The sequence below is a fragment of the Bos grunniens genome, chromosome 4, assembly GCF_055505025.1.
Source record: "Bos grunniens cultivar Pamir isolate PY7600 chromosome 4, Bosgru_T2T1.0, whole genome shotgun sequence".
In the NCBI taxonomy this organism is placed as follows: domain Eukaryota; kingdom Metazoa; phylum Chordata; class Mammalia; order Artiodactyla; family Bovidae; genus Bos; species Bos grunniens.
In genome coordinates, this window is record NC_141168.1 from 27354612 (window position 1) to 27374381 (window position 19770).

At 52.6% G+C, this 19770-nt stretch overlaps 1 protein-coding gene across 15 annotated transcripts in view; it reads left to right on the forward strand.

Annotated features, from left to right (window-relative positions):
• The first annotated feature begins 11027 nt into the window (after positions 1 to 11027).
• The window catches only part of KCP (kielin cysteine rich BMP regulator), a 29671-nt gene continuing 20928 nt past the window's right edge, over positions 11028 to 19770 (forward strand). For all 15 annotated transcript variants that reach the window (XR_015162175.1, XR_015162176.1, XR_015162179.1 and 12 more), the window contains exons 1-10: positions 11028 to 11361; positions 14412 to 14578; positions 15112 to 15301; positions 15382 to 15458; positions 16057 to 16132; positions 17864 to 17931; positions 18131 to 18227; positions 18375 to 18457; positions 18663 to 18756; positions 19596 to 19684. Coding sequence is in view for 6 of the 15 variants with exons in the window: in XM_086395737.1 (XP_086251863.1) it covers positions 11040 to 11361; positions 14412 to 14578; positions 15112 to 15301; positions 15382 to 15458; positions 16057 to 16132; positions 17864 to 17931; positions 18131 to 18227; positions 18375 to 18457; positions 18663 to 18756; positions 19596 to 19684 (1263 nt within the window). In the remaining 9 variants the exon portion in view is untranslated. The remainder of the gene's footprint in view (positions 11362 to 14411; positions 14579 to 15111; positions 15302 to 15381; positions 15459 to 16056; positions 16133 to 17863; positions 17932 to 18130; positions 18228 to 18374; positions 18458 to 18662; positions 18757 to 19595; positions 19685 to 19770) is intronic.

The window sequence follows — 19770 nt, forward strand, 5'->3', positions numbered from 1 at the left end:
GTGAACAAGATTGGGCTTCCCAGGTGGCGCTAGTAGTAAAGAACCCGCCTGCCAATGCAGGAGACATGAGATGCAGGTTTGATCCCTGAGTTGGAAAGATCCCCTGGAGAAGGGCACGGCAACCCATTCCAGTATTCTTGCCTGGAGAATCCCATGGATAGAGGAGCTATCCATGGATAGGTGGGGTTACAGTCTGTGGGGTCGCAAAGAGTCAGACATAACTGAAGCAACTTAGCACACATTAACAGGATTGACAAAGCCACCGTGAAACTTCCAGGCCCCCAAGGTGAGCATCAGTAGGGAACTGTCACCATCCACAGAGGGGCTGACCTCCAGGATCCATGGCCATGCACGATTGGGGGGGGAGGGGGGAGCAGGGGGGGCTCCATCTGTTCCACCCTCCTGTCCTCCTATTTTTTTCCAATGCCTCCCCTTAGCCAATTCCGCCCAGAATTCAGAGGCCAAGGGACCCCATGTCACACAGACCCAGCAGCTTTGGGGACTGAAGTAGAGCAGAGAAAAGCAGAGGGTAGTGAGGATGGTGGGGCAAGAGGTGAGAAACCAAAACGCTGGGAAGGGAGGACTCTCCTGGGGAAACTGGGGGCATACCCTGGTCCCATGGTTACCTCAGGCTTCTACCGAGGGCCAGCCAGCCATCCTAGCTCTTCCATGGTGGGAGCTCCTGGATGAATGAATGATAGATGGGAAAAGGAATGGGCGACAGAATGAATGGGAAGGGGTCTGTTTCTATCGGCACTAAGAACAAGGTGGGTCCTTTTCCCCAGGATTTCCACCTTTCCAGGCCTTTAAGGACTACTTCCTAAGTATCCACTTTGGGGCCCTACAGAGGACCCTGAGCAAAACAAGCTGAGGTCACGGGCTGGGCAGGATGGGGCGTGGTGGGCCATCAGGTACAGGGGGAGCCTGAGGGTCCTGCAGGATAAAAGGCCTGGCTCCTCCTCTGTTTCCCCGGAAACCTGTCCCAGAAACCTTCCCTCCCCAGACCCCACCTTCTCCATCGGGGAAGGACATGGGCCGGGTTCACTGGGCTCAGTCAGGCGTTGGCGCTGCCGAGGAGGGGAGGAAACCGAGGGACCTGTCATTCTGAGTAGCACCCGTGTGCTCATCCGCGGAGCAGCGGCCATGCTCCCCAGAGCGGGCCTCCTGGTTGGGGGAGCAGCGCCTGGCCTTGGACCCGCACACGCTCTGAGTGCCCTGGGAGGCGGGGCTGGTAGCTGATGGGGAAAAGGAGGGTAGCCACCATTCCCACTGAGCCCTGTCGCCTGTTGGTCCCTGGGGGCCGAGGGGAACTGTGGACCAGCTCAGGGGTCCACACTGGGAGGTATCTGAGGGGCAGGATGGAGCCACAGGGGCAGCTACCTGGGAGCCTGACTACAGGGCTACCAGTAAGTCCTGCCTGGACCTTAGAATGTTCATTTCCCAGAATGTGGACCTCTGCCCTGACTCAAAATCTGAGGTCCGTGCAGCCCCACAAAGCTCCATCACAACTGCAGCCTGGGGCCACCACCCTGTGGCCATCTCCCTGGCTCAGTCCTGCCTCCTGTGGCCCATCTCTAAGGCCATCTTTCTTCAGGCAGCTCCCCTGCCCACTTGCTCTGCCAGGACCTTTCCCGGGGACAACTTACCTGGATGGGACGGAAGACAGTAAACTGTCCACAAGGAAGCCCTAGAATAACCACTAAGAAAACAGAAAAAAGTTTTTTAAAAAAATCATTAAAGGAATAATTAAAATGTTATACAAGAAATTACTGACTTGGAACTTGCCTTGTGGTCCAGTGGTTAAGACTCCATGCTTCCAATGGAGGGGGCATGGGTTCAGTCCCTAGCTGGGGCACTAAGATCCTACCATGCAGCATGGCCAAAAAAAAAAAAAAATTCGTTTAATACAAAAGGAGGCAGTCTAGGAGAAACAGAGGAACAAAAATAGGAATGATATATTTAGAAAACAAGTAAAATCCCGAATGCAAATACAACTATATTGGTAATGTGAATGAATTAAACAGTCCAATCAAAAGGCAGAGATCATCAGACCAGATTTAAAAACAAGATCCAACATAATACTGTCTATAAGAAGGATACTTGGAAGATACAAATATATTCAAATTGAAAGGATGGAGAAAAGTTTTATCATACAAACAGCAGCCGTAAGAAAACTGGAGGCACTATAGTATCACCAGACAAAATAGATTTTAAAACAAAAAACGTAACTTAAGGTAAAGATGGACATTTTATAATGATGAAAGTATATTCCATCAGAAAAGTGACCATTATAAACATGGGTACCTAACAACAGATCCTTACTCACTCCATATACAAAAACTAACTCAAAATGGATCAAATCCTATATGGAAGAGCTAATACTATAAAATTCTCACAAGAAAACACAGGGATACATTTTTCTAACCATACACTTGCCTATATTCAAAGCTATGGTTTTCCCAGTAGTCATATACGGATGTGAGAGTTGGACCATAAAGAAAGCTGAACACCAAAGAATTGATACTTTTGAATTGTGGTGCTGGAGAAAACTCAAGAGAGTCCCTTGGACTGCAGGGAGATTCAACCAGTCAATCCTAAAGAAAATCAACTCTGAATATTCATTGCAAGGACTGAAGCTGAAGCTCCAATACTTTGGCCACCTGATGTGAAGAGCTAACTCATTGGAAAAGACTGCTGTGAAAGATTGAAGGCAAAAGAAGAAGGGGTTGGCAGAAGATGAGATGATTAGATAGCATCACTGACTCAATGGACATGAATTTGAGCAAACTCTGGGAGATAGCAGAGGACAAAGGAGCCTGGCGTGCTGTAGTCCTTGGGGTCGAAAAGAGTCAGACATGAGTTAGCTGAACAACAACAACCATATACTAGGCAATGATTCCTTAAATGTGACACCAGAAGTACAAGGCACAAAAGAAAAAAACAGATAAACTGGACTTTACCAAAATCAAAAACTTTTGTGCTGCTAAAAAAAAACAAATCATAAAAAATAAAAATGACCCACAGTATGGGGGAAAAATATTGGCTATCTATATACCTGATAGGAGAAGGCAATGGCACCCCACTCCAGTACTCTTGCCTGGAAAATCGCATGGACGGAGGAACCTGGTGGGCTGCAGTCCATGGGGTCGCGACTGACTTCACTCTCACTTTCCCCTTTCATTGCATTGGAGAAGGAAATGGCAGCCCACTCCAGTGTTCTTGCCTGGAGAATCCCAGGGACGGGGGAGCCTGGTGGGCTGCCATCTGTGGGGTCGCACAGAGTCGGACACGACTGAAGCGACTTAGCAGCAGCAGCAGCAGCAACATATACCTGATAAGTGACTTGTATCTAGAATATATAAAGAACTCTTACAAAAAATAATAAAAAGACAAGTAACTCAATTTTTTAAATGAGCAAAAGACTTGAATAGACATTTCTCCAGAGAAGAAACATAAATGACTAATAAGCTCATGTAAAGATGTTCAACACGATGAGTCATTAGACAAATGCAAATCAAACCACAAAGAAATACCACTTCACATTCACTAGATGGCTATCATCCAAAAAATCAGATGATAATAAGTGTTGTCAAGGAAGTAGGGAAATTAAAACCCTCATACATCACTAGGCTTCCCTGGTGGCTCAGACGGTAAAGAATCTGCCTGCAATGCAGGCGACCTGGGTTCAATCCCTGGGATGGGAAGATCCCCTGGAGAAGGGAAAGGCTACCCACTCCAGTATTCTGGCCTGGAGAATTCCATGGACAGGTGAGCCTGGCAGGCCACATTCCATGGATTGCAAAGAGTCAGACATGACTGAGTGACTTTCACTTTATCACTTATCACATCCCTGGTGGGAATGTGAAATGATGCAGCCAACTTTTGAAAACAATTTGGCAGTTCCTCAAAAAGTTAAAGTCACAGTTACCATATGCTGTAGCAATTCCCTGCCCAGTAATATCCCCAAGAGAAATTATGGCGTCTGTCCTCACAAAATCTTGCACACAAATATCCATAGCAGCCAAAAAGCAGAAACAACCCAAATGTCTATCAGCTGATGAGTGGATGAATAAAGTATGGCACATACACACAATGAAATATTACTTGGCAATAAAAAAGAATGAAGTACAGATACATGGTACAAAATGGATACATTATGAAAACATTATGCTAAATGAAAGGCTGGACAAAGGGCTACTTACATGAAATGTCCAGCATAGGCATACACATAGAGAAGAAATGTAGTCGAATGGTTGCCTAGGACTGCGGTATGGATGGTGGCGGGAAATAGTGGGGGAAATGCTAAAGGGTGTGGGGTTTATTATAGATAAATGTTCTAAAATTAATCACAGTGATGACTGCACAACTCTGTGAATATATTAAACTATCAAATTGTACGCTTTAAACAGGTGAATTTATGGTGTATGAATTATATCTCAATAAAGCTGTTACCAAAAGCCCCAGATGAGTAGGAGTTTGAGATCAATACTGGGTGCCAAGACATCTGGGGCCTCAAGATGGCCCCAGCTGTGGTTTTGACCCACTGGCCTCCATCCCCTCACCCTCTGACCCCCTCTCTTCATATGACCTGGAGTGGACAGCTGCTATTTCCCCTCCCTCAGCCTAAGATCTTGCTTGTGTCAAAACTATGGAGTGGAGCTATGGTGCTGAGTGAGGTCAGGGCCTTTGTCCAGAGGCCCCTGGCAAGTCTTGGCCCAAACTCCTGCAAGATTCTCTCTTCTGGCCAGCCTTCATGGGAAGGTCTGCATGGGCAGCTTCTTTCCTACCTGCAAAGGAAGTCAAGAGGCAACCATTCAGTTACATTTCTTTACACTGCCATTCGGGGACAGGACCTGGAGCCATGGCAGCCACGTGGGGCTGTGTGCTGCACAGCTCGAGGAGGCCTCATTCACATCTCTGCCATTGTGAACCCATTACAAAACTTTCCAGCCCATGGAAGGGAGTAGGCTGTCTTGTTAAGCTCTCCTTTTCACTAATTTTTACAAGGTTGCCTTACAGTCTGAATATGTGCTATGTAGCCACTAGCTACACATAGCTATTTGTATTAAAATGAGTTAGAGTTAAATAAAGCTAAAAATTTAGATCCTCAATTGCACTAGCCGGGAGCCTCGTGGGGCTCTTGTATTGGACGGGACAGATATAGAACATTTCCGTTGTCACAGAAAGTTCTATTGGACTGTGCTGCCCAGAACCAGCAGAGGAGGTTTTATGGGATCTTGAGAGCAGGACTATGAGGCATTGGAAGAAGAGAAATGGGTGGGAAGAAGAGGAAATTGCAGGCAGGAAGCCACACACATTTCCTCTCCTCTTTGCCCCACCCTCTCAGCTTCTTCATGCCCTAATGATGTCCCCACGGGTCATTATTTGTGAAAAAGAAAGTCAAAAAAGAGATTGGGGAAGTTCCAGTTTCCCCAATCAGCCCAAGGCTGATTGGCAAGCTCCCCTCCAGGCTGGAGAAACTCGTGGCTTCAAGGTCCCTGTGTGGTGCCTGGAAATATTCTGCCAGTACTACCCAGCTCCAGGTGCTGGCTCTGTGGCAAGGTTCAGATAGGCAATCTGACTGCACTGGTCTCTCTTTACCAAAAAACAGTAGCAGAAAAACAGACACACTCCTAAAATCCCAGCAGGTTCCATCCAACAAGGAAGTACTGAGTTCCAACTCTGCTATTAACCTGTGAGCAGTGACGGTCAAGTATGGGGGCTGACATTGGTACTTGAGTAGGCATGCTGCAATTTGGCATGATCCTTGGAATACAGTGGGATGGACACCTGCAGGCATTTTAAGGGGCAGAAGAAGTCCTTTCTGGAAGGGGCTGGCGGCCTAGTTATTCTGAATCAGGCAGAGGAGTGGCCAGCTGTGGGATACAGCTGTGGAATTAGAATCAGATCTGTGATAAACAGCGCTCAGTCAGGGTAACCTTTGCCTGGGGTGAACATGATGTTGTGAGCGGGGAGAGAAGGTCATGGGTAAATAGGGAGGTGGAGACAGGAACCACCAAGAAAGGAGCTTCAGGGGTAAGTGGGTGACTTGCAGGGGCAGACTGGGTCGGGGACAGATGGGATCCTGCACTGCCTTTTCCCAAGCACCACACCCAAACGAAACCATGTGATGCTCACAGGCTTGCATGTGGTCGTGTGGGCCAGGGGATGGGTGTGGAACAACAGACCTTGTCACCATTGATCACGTTGGGGGCAGTGATAAGCAAGGAAGGGCTGAAGCAGGTGTCATGATGCACTTGCCTTTATAACATTGTGGGCTTACTTCATTTGTTACAACTGGCGTGGTTTAAAAGGTTGCTGTCGTTAAGTCGATAAGTCGTGTCCAACTCTTTTGCGACTCCCTAGACTGTAGCCCACCAAGCTCCTTTGTCCATGGGATTTCCCAGGCAAGAATACTGGAGTGGGTTGCCATTTCCTTCTCCAGGGGATCTTTCCGAGCCAGGGATCAAACCTGAGTCTCCTGCATTAGCAGGTGGATTCTTTACTACCAAGCCACCGGGGAAGCCCCGGACTTGAAAGGCATTAAGTACAAAATTTAACAATTTCCTTATCCCTATCTCCCTCACTCCTTATAGCAACCTCTTGCTTCCAGCCACAAAATCCAGAGGAAAATCAACCTGCTGCTCTTGTCAGTACAACCAGAAGGAGGGGAGGAACAGAAAGTAACTTATGTTGGGTTCTTTTGCGTACCAGGCGCCACACACGTGTCAGGCACACATCACATGTACATTGCCTCATTGGACTCTCCCAACCTACAGCAGTGGTTATTACTTCCTTTTACAGATGGAGGGGCTTCCCAGGTGGCTCAGCGGTAAGAATCTGCCTGCCAACGCAGGAGATGCAAGAGACGTGGCTGCGATCCCTAGGTCCAGAACATCCCCTGGAGTAGAAAATAGCCACTCCAGTATCCTTGCCTGGAGAATTCCAAGGACAGCGGAGGCTGGCAGGCTATAGTCCATGGGGTTGCCAAGAGTCAGACACAACTGAGCACTCGTATGCACGTATTGCATTACAGATGAAAGATTTTGGCTTAGGGAGGTAGAGTATATGTGGTAAGGTTAGCATATAAGCTAAAGGCCCAGGAGAAAAGAGAATTCCCCTCCAAAGGGGTTAGCTAAAGAGAAGTTTAATAAGGGACCATTTACAGATCTGCAGACATGGTTAAGAGAATCACCAGGGATGCTGAGGGCCAGGAACTTGTTAGCAGGGATCCACTGCCACCCTCTGGGCTGAGCAGATAAGGGGCAGGAATAGTGTGGTGGGCAGGAGGCCAGGAAGAAATACCCCAACCACTCTCCTCTCCTGCCCGCAGGTCCTGCCTGTGCCTCTCTTCGGCTCACCCAACAGGAAGACAGAGGGCATGAAAGCCAAGGTGAAGCAGTCTGTAAGGCATGGAGGGGGAGGATGAATGGAAGAGGTAGATCACTCAGCACAGACAGTAAGTGGTGGAGCAGGATTTGAACTCAGGACTCACTGACTCTAGACCCGGAGCCCTTCTGCTGCCATACTGAGCTACACACGCTACTGTGCCTACAAGCCCTGCTGAGTCACAGACGTGGGGACACCCTGTCGAGTAAGGACTTAAGCCTGGGCCAGAGTTATTCCTTGTTTCTCTAGCCAGAAAGTTCCTGGCTAAAGAAAACAAGAAAGCATTGGTTTTTGGTGAGGATGGTGGCATCTTGTTCCACTAGCTGAGCGGAGAAATATGAGCCCTTTATTCCAAGCCTGACATTTGCGTGCACCTAGGGTCGTGTGTTCGTGCCCCTCCCTCTGCCAGGGGCCACGTCCCACATCCCTCGGCCTGGCCCAGGGCATTCTGCCCATTGCTGTTCCTGATTTGTTCATCCCTATATTCCTGTATCTGGCTCAATACCTGGCACCAAGAGGCTGTGATCAGTCATGGTTGAAACTCAACTGCCTCTCCCAAACAACACCCTTTCCTGGGTTTTTATTTCATAGAGTGACTTTTCCAGAAGTTTCTGTACCTTCGGTGGGAGACAAAGAAAGCTAATACTAGCTTTTCAGGTTGGGCTTCAGCAGGAGATGACAATGATGTCGATAAAAATAATAATATGTTTTGGGTGCTTAACACGTGCCAAGTACCATAGAAAGACTTCTACAGGCATTGTCTCATTGACACCTCTTCTGCAAATTATTTCAGTTCAGTTCAGTCGCTCAGTCATGTCCGACTCTTTGTGACCCCATGGACTGCAGCATGCCAGGCTTCCCTATCCATCACCAACTCCCGGAGTTTACTCAAACTCATGTCCATTGAGTTAGTGATGCCATCCAACCGTCTCATCCTCTGTCGTCCCCTTCTCCTCCTGCCTTCAATCTTTCCCAGCATCAGGGTCTTTTCCAAGGAGTCAGCTCTTCTCATTAGGGGGCCAAAGTATTGGAGTTTCAGCTTCAGCATCAGTCCTTCCAATGAATATTCAGGACTGATTTCCTTTAGGATGGACTGTTTGGATCTCATTGCAGTCCAAGAGACTTTCAAGAGTCTTCTCCAACTCACCTGCACCTTAATCCATTCTCCAAAGCACACAACTCTGCAAACACGCATCCTGGCAGCGTCTTGCCTCAGGCCCCAGCTGTCAGTTGCTCCCATCTTGCTTTGGAACTTCCCTGTTGCACGGCACTGGACACCTCAGGAGCCCACTTGAACACTTGTTCACACCTGACTGGGAGCAGTGAGTGCCCTGTGAGGCTAGCTCAGGGGAAAAGTGTTTCCTCTTTCCAGCTGAGCTGCTTTCACACAGATGGACCTGTGGGATTGGACACACAGATGCCCAACACAGTGATCAGCTCCTCCACAAGGCGGTCTTGTATCAGCTTTCCATCCTTCCCACCCTTCATTCCTGCTCCCTGGGATCATATTCCAAAATAAACCCACATGTAAGCCTTTGTCTCAGGCTCTGCTTTCAGGGAACCCAGGCTAAGACAGCCCTTATAAGAATCACGAGGGAGGTACTATCATTACCTCTACTTCACAGGGGAGGGACCTGAGGCTGAGAAAGGTTTGATAACTTGCCAAAATCATATAGTGGATAAGGGTGGGGCCACTGAAACATTTAGGAAGGAAGGCAAGGGTATGAAATGCTCCTCTCTGGGAACAGGAGATTGGATTTACCAGGGATTTTTTTTTTTTTTTAATTTTTGGCCTCATTGCACAGCATGTTGGATCTTTGTTCCCCAACCAGGGATCAAACCTGGGCTCCCTGTAATGGAAGCATGGAGTCCTAACCACTGGACCACCAGGGAGTCCCCTTACCAGGGAACTGTAATAGAATTCCTGACGGTGTTGCATGTCCATTGAAGTTTGTAGATATGAATTTGAAGGGAATCTAGTCACCCAAGGGTGGGGATGTTCTCCAGCGATACTCAGGTGCTCTGACAGAGGATGGAGGGGCTGGAGTGGGCACGGTGGGAGGGCAAGGGTCTGGGGGGCTCGCCAGAGCAGGAAGCAGCTGGGAGCTGGGGTGGCCAGGGCGGGTGCTTGGGCTCCTGGTGGTGATATGGAGTATGGGCCCTGGGGCCCCAAGGGCCTGGCATTGAATCCAGGCTCCGTGGTTTACTTCCAGGGTGACTTACCTGACTTCTCAGCTGACTTCGCAGCTAACCTGACTTCTCAGACTCCTCACCTGTAAAGCAGGAATAATGGGGTGACTGACATCCCAGGGGAGAAGCGATAAGACCTAATGCCTGTGTGCCAGGCCCTGTGCTGAGTCCTCTTTCCAGCCGTTAACTTGCTAACCCTCACACACCGATGAGGTGGGTGCCATTAGAGCCACAGAGAAGAAAAAGTAGCCACTGAAAGTTAAACGACTTGCCTGAGGTCACAGCAGAGAGCATCAGACTCTAGACTGACCTGGAGTCTGCTCTTAGCCTCTCCTCCACGCAGCCTCCCGGGGCCCTGCTTCTGACAGACATCACTTTCCTTAAACCTGGTGGGAGCACAGCTGCCACTTCCTTGTTCCTCTTCCATCCAGCTGGCCCTGGTGCTCTTCTGCTCCCAGGAGCCTGGCTCCAGGCTTAGCCAGGCCAGGTCTCAGAACTGGCCCATAGCTGCCCTCCCTGCCCCCTGCTGCCAACTGCTGGGGACCTTTCAGGGGTCCACACTTGGGGTGGGGGGGTTGGGCGGGGGTGAGACACACCTTTCCCTTATGGAGCTTGGCGAGTGGGCTAGAGGGACCTTTAGCCCTGTCCTGGGCGAGGGTGGGGAGCTCTGGTTTTCTGGCTTTTGTGGCTGGGGCGGGGGGTGGGGGGGCAAAGACTGCTATGGCGGGATTCGTGGCTCCACCCTCCATGTCCCTGGGCCTGTGAGCTGGGGCCCATCCCCACCTCCCCTGCTTCCCAGCTGCACCGAGGAGTTTCCCAGGCTTGCGGTCCACGTGACCAGTGTCTCTCACTTCCTCCCTTTGGCCCCCTCCCCCTGCGGAGCCCAGGGCCTAGCCCGGCCCCCTGCCTGGACTCACAACGCCCCCCTCCCCAGGCCAGGCCTGAGCCCAAGATCTGGAAATGGGCTGGGGAAGGAAAGTCTTGGCATTTGGGGCCCAACCTGGGGCTATCAGGGTAGATGGGGATGGCGGGTAGAGTCCAGGAAAGAAATGCAGAGGTGAAGGGAGGAGGAGGAGGAAACCAGGAGTCCTTGACTTTGGAGACCTGGAGCATCACCACTTGTTTTCATTTGTTTACCGAGCACTTAGTCTGTGCCAGCCACTACCCTACCCTAAATTCCTTATCTCCATAGTCTCGCTTAGTCCTCACTGCAAGTCTATAAAGTAGATATTATGACGAGTTTACAAATAGGGAAACTGAGGCACGAAGTTAGAGGCCTACGGGCACGTGGAATTGGCTGAGCTGGGATTTGAACCCAGCTCAGTTTGCTTCTCCTATACACAGGTGAAGAAGGGAACCCCAGGGTGGCAGAGTGACCCAAGGGTCAGGGAGACCAGCGGTCCCAGAGCCTGAGAGTGATGAATTTGTGGGTTTTTTTTAAGGACTGGCTCCTGGACCCTATGCAAGAGAAGTCACCCCCACTTGCTTCCAGCTTCCGGCCCCCCAGGCACTCTCCTGCACCTCTGAGCCGGGGCTGGGGTCAGGATGGAGGTGCCATCAGGCAGGCAGGCACCACAGGCCTGGATGACAGACACCAGAAGCCCTCCCTGAACAAAGGCTGGGTGGGAGGCGGCCTGGTGTGTCCCCACCCCCACTCCCTGTGCCTGCTGAGCCAAGACTACAGTCAGCAAGGCGGGGAGAGCATGGCCAGGGCCGTGGCCGTCCTGCTGTCCCTCATTCTGCAGCTCGCAAGCCGGACACTGGCCCCGGGGACCAGCCGAGGTAAGTTGGGGTGCTGAGGGTTTGGGGACAGCCAGGTGGGACCTTACCTCTTGCTCAGCCCAGTCTGAGGGAACAGCTGGGCTGGGAGGGGGGCTGCCTCCCGGGGCCCTGCCTTGCAGTGTGTTCGCCTCTCCGGCCAGCCTGAGTCCTCCCCATCGGTGGAGGAGCCAGCGTGGTGCCGGCGGCACAGAGACTATGACATGAGGTTCTGGGGTCCTGGGGCAGGAGGGGGCTTCCTGCTCTGGCCTCGGGAGGAATTCTTGCAGGCAGTGGTGGGGGAGAGGCTGCCCTGGAATCTGGGAGTCTGAAGTTAATTATTTGTCCTGAGAACAGAGGGGAAAAAAAAAGAAGGTCCGCCATGGGAACTGGCTTTGAGTGTCTGTGTCTGGCTTTCCTCCAGAAGGACCGGCAGGAGTAGAGGGGTCAGTGCATGGATTGTGTCGGGCGGGGGGGCAGCGCGGGGAACGGAGGGGAGCTGAGGACAGTTCCATGGGGAGGAATCAGGCTTTGCACAACAACCAGGAGCTCTTCTCTGCAGATCTCTCCAGGAAAAGGACTGGCTGGATCTTCCCTGAGGGTCCCATAGGACCCCAGCTTCTCCTGACCCCCTGTGTTTGCTTAAGCAGGCAGGCAGTGGCCTGAAAGGAGGAATCATGGGGCATGGGGTGTAGAGCTGAGGTGAAGGGTATAAGATACTGGGACCACCCTTGGCCACCCTTCATGGGGCCGGGAAGGGAGCTAGATACCACACCAGGACAGAGAGCCATTCCAAGTGATGACACCCTGCCCAAGGTTTGTTGGGGGGTAGGAGAGTGGGCTGAAAAGATAATGGGCACTTGGGAAAGGTCACATTTGGATTTGCTGCTGGGCACCTTCAGATGTAGGATTTAAAGCAACTGTGCCAAGAGAAGAGGAGCAGCTGGAGGCAAGGAGACTTCAGCCTCCAGAGTGGAGATGAGAGGGGAGAGGAGCAGAGCTGGGGAGATGGGGTGAGGGGATAACCGGCTGAGACCAGAGACTGATGGGGTTTGGGAGGGGTACCAAGAGGGCAGCTGAGCCCCAGATTTCTAGGTAGGTGGGGGTGGCATCGAGCTTCCCAGGTGGCGCTAGTGGTAAAGAACCTACCTGCCAATGCAGGAGACCTAAGAGACGCAGGTTCTATCCCTGGGTCAGGAAGATCTCCTGGGGGAGGAAATGGCAACCTACTCCAGTGTTCTTGCCTGGAGAATCCCATGGACAGAGGAACCTGGTGGGCTACAATCCACAGGGTCGCAAAGTCAGGCACGACCAAAGCAACTTAGCACGCACCACAAAGGTGGCGTTAACCAAGCCAAGGAACCCAGGACAAAGCAGATTTGGACAAAAGAAGACAATTTAGGTTTTGGACTAGACTCTCCAACCCACTTTGGTGGAGGCAGTCAGGCGGCTGGGGAGTGAGCGACATTGTGCCCTTGCTTCCTTGGACTAACATTCACCAAAAGCTCTTTCAGCCACCCAGGCCAGCCTCACTAATGAGATGCCTCTGAGGAAGGACTCTTCCCTTTCCCTCCTCCCCTTTCTCCTCCTCACCCGCCTCCCGCTCCAGACCCTCTGCTGCCCTGCCCACCTCACCCAGAGGAGGGATGATGTTTGGGAACCAAGCCTGGAATCAGACGATCCCCATCTGCATGGTCTTTATTTTCCTGATTGTGGAATAGAGATCAAAGTGAGGCAAAAGTGGCCTTCCCCAGCCTCTCCCAGGACCCAGTGTCATCTAGAACCCGGGACAGGCTGTCTTCATTCTGATGGAGCCTTGAAAGCTAGTAGGGGCCCTGCCAGCACTTTCCCCAAACCCTTTAAGAAATGCAGCCACATCCTACTTTCTGGAGCACACCCTGCCCAGTGTGGGTTGCCAAGCCCCTCTGCCATAGGCCTGGAAAAGAGTGGCAAGGCTTGGGTGTGACAGCAGGGGGGAGAGTTGCCCATTGCTGCGCCCAGAAGCGGTGTCCTTTCTGAAGATGAAGCCAAGCAGATGGAGGCGGGGTTTGCTCACAGACCCCAGGTCCCTGAAAGCAGGCCCATCTTTCACTGGTCTGTCTCCCTCTCCTGCTGACTGTGTTGACTTGTGGGCCCTCCCAGCATGACATGTCAGTTCCCCAGGCTGTCCCTGGCAAAGACCCTGGTCTGAATGAAGCTGGATGACCCTGGCACGTCCCCCGTGGCTGGGGACCCCTGCAGAGTCAGAACAGACTACAGGGAAACCTGGTCTGTATCCTCCCTCAGGCTCCCAGTGAGCTGGGCTCCCTGGGGCTTATACCTGCCTGAGGTTCTTGTTACTGTCGTTCAGTCAGTAAGTTGTGTCTGACTCTTTGATACCCCATGGACTGCAGCACACCAGGCTTCCCTGCCCTTCACCATCTCCCGGAGTTTGCTCAAACTCATGTCCATTGAGTCGGTGATGCCATCCAACCATCTCACGCTCTGCCACCCTCTTCTCCTTTTGCCTTCAATCTTTCCCAGCATCAGTGTCTTTCCCAATGAGTCAGCTCTTCTCATCAGGTAGCCAAAGTATTGGAGCTTCAGCTTTAGCATGAGTCTTTCCAGTGAATATTCAGGGTTGATTTCCTTTAGGATTGACTAGTTTGATCTCTTTGCTGTCCAAGGGACTCTCAAGAGTTTTCCCAGCCTCACATTTCAAAAACATGAATTCTTCGGTGCTCAGCCTTCTTTATGGTCCAGCTCTCACATCCTTACGCAGCTACTGGAAAAACCATAACTTTGGCTATACAGACTTTTTTTTTTTTAGCAAAGTGATGCCTTTGTTTTTAATATGCTGTCTAGGTTTGTCATAGCTTTACTTGGGAAAACTGGTCTGGGTCACTTTTGTCCACCCAGGGCACCCTCCTCCTCCTCCAATGCTTTCCAGCCCCTCACAGACCATTTTTCCTTCCCAGGACGGTGGGTTTGGCAGGTGGACAAGGGTGGGATATAGGACTGATATTGGGAAGACAAACCCAATATCCTTGCTAGCCCCTCACCCATAGGCCCTCCCTGGATTCTTGTGCCTTCAGGTGGGGCCATCTCCAGGGAGCCCCTTGGCCTTGCTGACATCCAGGACTACCAGTCAGAGGGGCCAGCCCACTCCTCAGCCCCTGCTGGGGTCCCCGAGGAATGGTGGCGCCCCCTGGAGGAGCAGCTGGAAAGGCTGGAGGCAGAGGTCACGGAGCTCAGAGAACAGGTACCATTGAAGGTGGTTGGGTGTGCAAGGGGCAGGGCAGGCCTGGCGTAGTGGGAAGAAAGGAGGGAAGGGGAGCTTGTGGGACCCTGAAACAGAGTTTTGTTTTAAATGCACATAGAAAGGCTCTTATCTGAACAGTTAACATTGGTTCTTTCTTACACGAGAAGGACCTCCAGGTATCTGTCAACCAGATTTTCATTTTCTTTCATGTACTTGGTGGACATTATGGAGTGCCTACTTCATATAAGACATTGTCAGGGAAAATTTTGGATGGATTAAGGTCTTTAACTGTTGGGTAACTTAACAAAAAAGTCCCCTTTTGTCTAAAGAAGAGGACTGGGGGCCCATGCTCCTCTGGGAGCCCGTCCAGACCCCAGGCCGTGAGAACTGGCGCTGTCTGAGGGGATGCTGCCCGGAGGTGGGCCCACCTCTGCTCCATCAAGTTTCCTTCTCATCCTGCCCTGGCTTTCATACACTGTGGGAAATGGTGGGGGAGGCTGAACCAGTGCCTCCCACCCCCACCTCTTCCCCAGAACAAGGACTTGCAGGGCAGGGTGACGCAGCTGGAGTCCTGTGAGTGCCACCCAGCTTCCCCCCAGTGCTGGGGGTTGGGCCGGGCCTGGCCCGAGGGGGCTCGCTGGGAGCCCGATGCCTGCACAGCCTGCGTCTGCCAGGACGGGGCTGCAAACTGTGTCCCCAAGCCCGGCCTGGCCCGCTGCCACGGTGAGTGCCATCTGCCTGCCCGTGGGCACCACCCTGGGGCCTGGAGATGGCCCCGAGTGACAGCACCGTGTCCTCCCTAGGCTGCAGCCACAATGGTCAGGCCTATGGCAATGGGGAGACCTTCACCCCAGATGCCTGCACCATCTGCCGCTGCCTGGTGAGTTCTCACGGGCCCCTGGGATACCCCACCCCTGTCCCCCTCACCTCAGCTGCCTGTCGCTGCAGCTGGTGTGCAGAATGTTTAGAAGGGGGGCGTTCTACCTGCCATCCCTCCAAGCCTTGCCTCTGGCAGCCTTCAGTTGATTCTGAATTGTTGTGCTTTCTGGAGCTCAACCCCCGCAACACACACAGAGGGGTTCTTATCCTCCTGTACCCACTCCTCACCTGTGCACCCTCAGTGTCCCCCACTCATGCGTCTGTCCCTGTCATCTACCTGCCTCTTCTCCCTCACTTGGCTCCACCTTCCTCCAGCCTTCCCTTATTCACCCCTCCATAGGAAGCCCTCTGTTCCCTTCCCAGGATCTCCCTACTCTGGAGATGTGGCTGGCTCTTGAAAGCGCTGGTTTCCGAGGGTTGAGAGTGGCAGGAGATGATGGGGGTGGGGGAAGGATGTCCCTTTTCTGCCCTTGGGCCAAGGGCAGCCTGCAGACTCTGAGCCCGCTCAGCCTCTTGCTCCTCCGGTGGGTCCCAGCCTGGGGGGAGGTTTCAGTTCTGAAGGACCACCCTCCAGAGTTCCATCACCTGCTTCCCCACAGGAAGGAGCTGTAACTTGCACCCAGAAGCCATGCCCGAGAGGACCCTGCCAAGAGCCAGGAGCATGCTGCCCACACTGTGAGCCCGCTCAGCTTCCTGTCTGCCCCAGCCACACTTCCCACACTGGTGCCAGGGCCCCCAAGCCTGGCCTGCCCCCTGCTATGTGCCCAGAGGGTGCCCGCCTGGTTGCTCCGGTTTAGGGAGTTTGGAAGCGAAGTGCAAGTCAGCAAATGCTGCCTCTGGCCTGGGACTGAGCCAAAGGCTTGACATGATCTTCTTCCTTCCCTCCAGGAGCTTCTAATCTAGTGAGAAGATGAATTTACATAGCTAGTGTAATACAAGATTTAAGAGCTAGTGAACAGATTAAGAGGAAGCAGAGAAAGGTACTAAGTGGCCAGTTGCCAGAGGAGAGGGCAGGGAGGGCTCTATGGACAACGCGTCATCCAAGCTGGGTCTTCAAGGAAGAGTGGGGTTTCCACAGAAGGAGGGTCCTCTGCACACCAGAATGCGGAGACGTGTGTCACAGCAAATCAGCCTGGGAAGGCCAGTGGGAACAGGCTGCTATAAGCCTTGCAGTTTGGACATTCTTCTGTGGACAATGGGAGCCATTGAAGGCTGCAGAGCTGGAGTGTGGCATGTTCCAAGAGGCATTTTTGGAATATTCTTCTGGTATGGGCTAGATGTAGGAAGACCAGGTAGGGGGTTATTACATGCCCAGTGGTCTGGGCATGGAGCCAGAGATGACAGTAGGCTACAGAAGAAAGGTTGTTTCTAAGGAACATGGTTGTATGCCATAGAACAGTGGACTCCGAGCTTTAGGAGACTAGGAAGGCCATGGGCCAGTGACATGAAGAGAGCTGGGCGGAAGTGGAGGCAGTGACTGCTGGGAAGTGTTACTAGCTCATAGTTAGGAAGATAAGGTTTCCAGCTTCAGCAAATAAAAACAGGATGCCCCGTTATATTTGAATTTTAGATAAATAGCACATATTTTTAAGTATGTCCTGTGCAATATTTGGGGTGTACTTATACTAAAAAATTTTGTGTTGTTCATCTGAAATTCACATTTAAGTGAGTGTTCTATATTTTAATCTGGCAACCATACTGCAGGAAGAATAGCAGCTGGTAGTTTGAAAGGTGGGACAGGGGTCCAGGCACTGGTTGAGGTCTGGCAATGTAGCCTGAAAGTCTTGGCCAAGATGAGACGAGGAGTAATGTCTTTGGAGTCATTAGATCTCAGTGAAAAGGGACACACACACACACACACACACACACACACACACACGTGCTCGCATGCGCACGCACACAGCTTGTAAGATAAATGGTGCCTCAGGGCCATTGCTAGCCCATATGATGTCTTAAAGAGCTGACTCATTTGAAAAGACCCTGATGCTGGGAAAGATTGAAGGCAGGAGGAGAAGGGAACGACAGAGGACGAGATGGTTGGATGGCATCATCAATGGACATGAGTTTGAGCAAGCTCTGGGAGTTGGTGAAGGACAGGGAGGCCTGGCGTGCTGCAGTCCATGGGGTCGCAAAGAGTCGGACATGACTGAGCGACTGAACTGAACTGAACTGATGATGTCTTTGGTGAAATTTTTAAAAAGTCACTCTTCCCTCACTGCTTCCATGTGTTGTAAAATGATGGGCCTACTGATATTAGAGTCAGACACTATACTGCCATCTGCTGAAATGTTGTAGTAAATATACAAATCTGATTCTCACCCAAACAGTGCCCCTTTGATGTCGCGTCCTTGTCTTTTGCCCCAATTCGCTGGGTCCCTTACTTGGGGCCTGGCCCTGGTTTTGCAGGCTGCCCTGGAGGCTACAGGGATGGGGAAACGTGGCAATTGGAGCGCTGTGTTATCTGCACCTGCCAGGTAAGGGAATCAGAGCCTGGCCCCAACTACCAGCTACATCCCTGCTGTCCGGCATACCCCAGGCCTGGCAGTGCTAAGCCTGACCTGGGGGCCAGGCAGGGCTGCTGCTGCCACCCTGGCACTGAGCCCTGGAGTTGTCTAGGCCTCCACTCGGCTTGGGCAGTGGAGAAGGCAGGAGGGCTCAGTGTCTGTTCTGTAGGCAGGGACAGTGCGGTGCCAGGGGCCCTCATGCTCAGAGCTCAACTGCCTGGAGAGCTACACCCCACCTGGGGAGTGCTGCCCCGTCTGCCAGCCAGGTGACCTGCCCTTGTCTTGCCTACCCCCTCACCCTGGCCTCAGCCCCAGAGGGTTCCATACCTACCTGGGGTCATGCCTTCCCCTGGGTGATGACCAGCCACCTTGCTCTCTACTGACTAGCTTGTCTTTCTGGCAATCTTCCCCAGGCTGTGAGTATGAGGGGCAGCTTTACGAGGAAGGGGCCAACTTCCGGTCCAGCTCCAACCCTTGTCTCCAGTGCTCCTGCCTGGTGAGTCCCCCGCACCTTTGCCCGGGCCCTGCTCCTCCTGGGATACCCGCGCCTGCTCCCGGCCGCACCTGCCACACTTTCAGCCCCTCACATACCTCCCGAGGCCTGGTGCCAGAGAGATCCTCCCTCCATCCCCGCCCTGTGGCCCAGCGTGCTCTCTCCGGGAGCCAGAGCCGGAGGCAGCACAGCTGTGGGTGTGTTACAGAGGAGCCTGGTTCGCTGCGTGCCCACGAAGTGCCCGCCCATCCCCTGCCCCAAGCCAGTCCTGAGGCCTGGGCACTGCTGCCCGACCTGCCAAGGTGAGAGCCCCTGCCCCTTCCCTGGTGGAGCTCCAGGTGGGGCTGTTAGGCTGTTTCATCAACCCAGAGCTCACTCTACAGACCCCTGACCTGGGGGTTTCGTCAGCGGGGGAGCCGCGCCTGACCACACCTGCTCCAAGTTCTACCCTTGTCACTTAGCGCTTGTGTGCCTCTGAGAGAGTTACTCCGTGCCTCAGTTCCCCATCTGTAAGAGGGGGATAATGATACTGTATATACCTCGATAAACATTGACAATTACCTACTTTGTGCAAAGACACCCGTGGACCCTCGAGGCAGACCACTAGAGGGCGACACTGAGTCACAAACTAGGACTGGCAAAGGCGGGATTAAATTCCACGCAGATACTATAGAAACTCAGAGGAAGGAGACCTAGTGGAGACCTCGTCCAACCTGGGCACGGAAGGGAGGGCGTCCTGGGGGTGGTGGGTCGGGACTGAACCTCAAGGCTAAAGAGCAGTTCGCTAGGTGAAGGGCAGAGGGCATGCCAGGAAGAGAGGGCCGTTTGGGACTGACACTCCATGTGAGGTGGGTGTGTGTTGGTTGGGAAGGCGCAGGCTGGTGGGCGTGGCTTACACTGAGAGGTGGGGGGCAGAGCAGAGACAGGTGGGCGTGGCCATGCTGGCCCTCGAAGACCTAGAAAATCAGGCTGAGGAGCTTGGGCTTGACCCTGCCTGGGGTGCTGGGAAGCTGGGACAAGGGGTCCAGGCAGAGGCAGGATCTGGTGGGGTTTAGGGTCTGAGGAGGACCCTCAGAGGGCATGTGGAGGAGGGAGGGTCTGGCTGAAATTTCCACCAGGCTTCTCTGCCTGTCTCCCCCAGCTCAAGGCTGCACAGAAAATGGTTCTCACTGGGAGCATGGCCAAGAGTGGACCACCCCTGGGGACCCCTGCCGGATCTGCCAGTGCCTGGTGAGTCCCCATGCTGCTCTGGGGCTGTCCCCACCACTACCCGACCCCGGGTCACCCAGATTCATTCCTTCACTCCACTGAACACA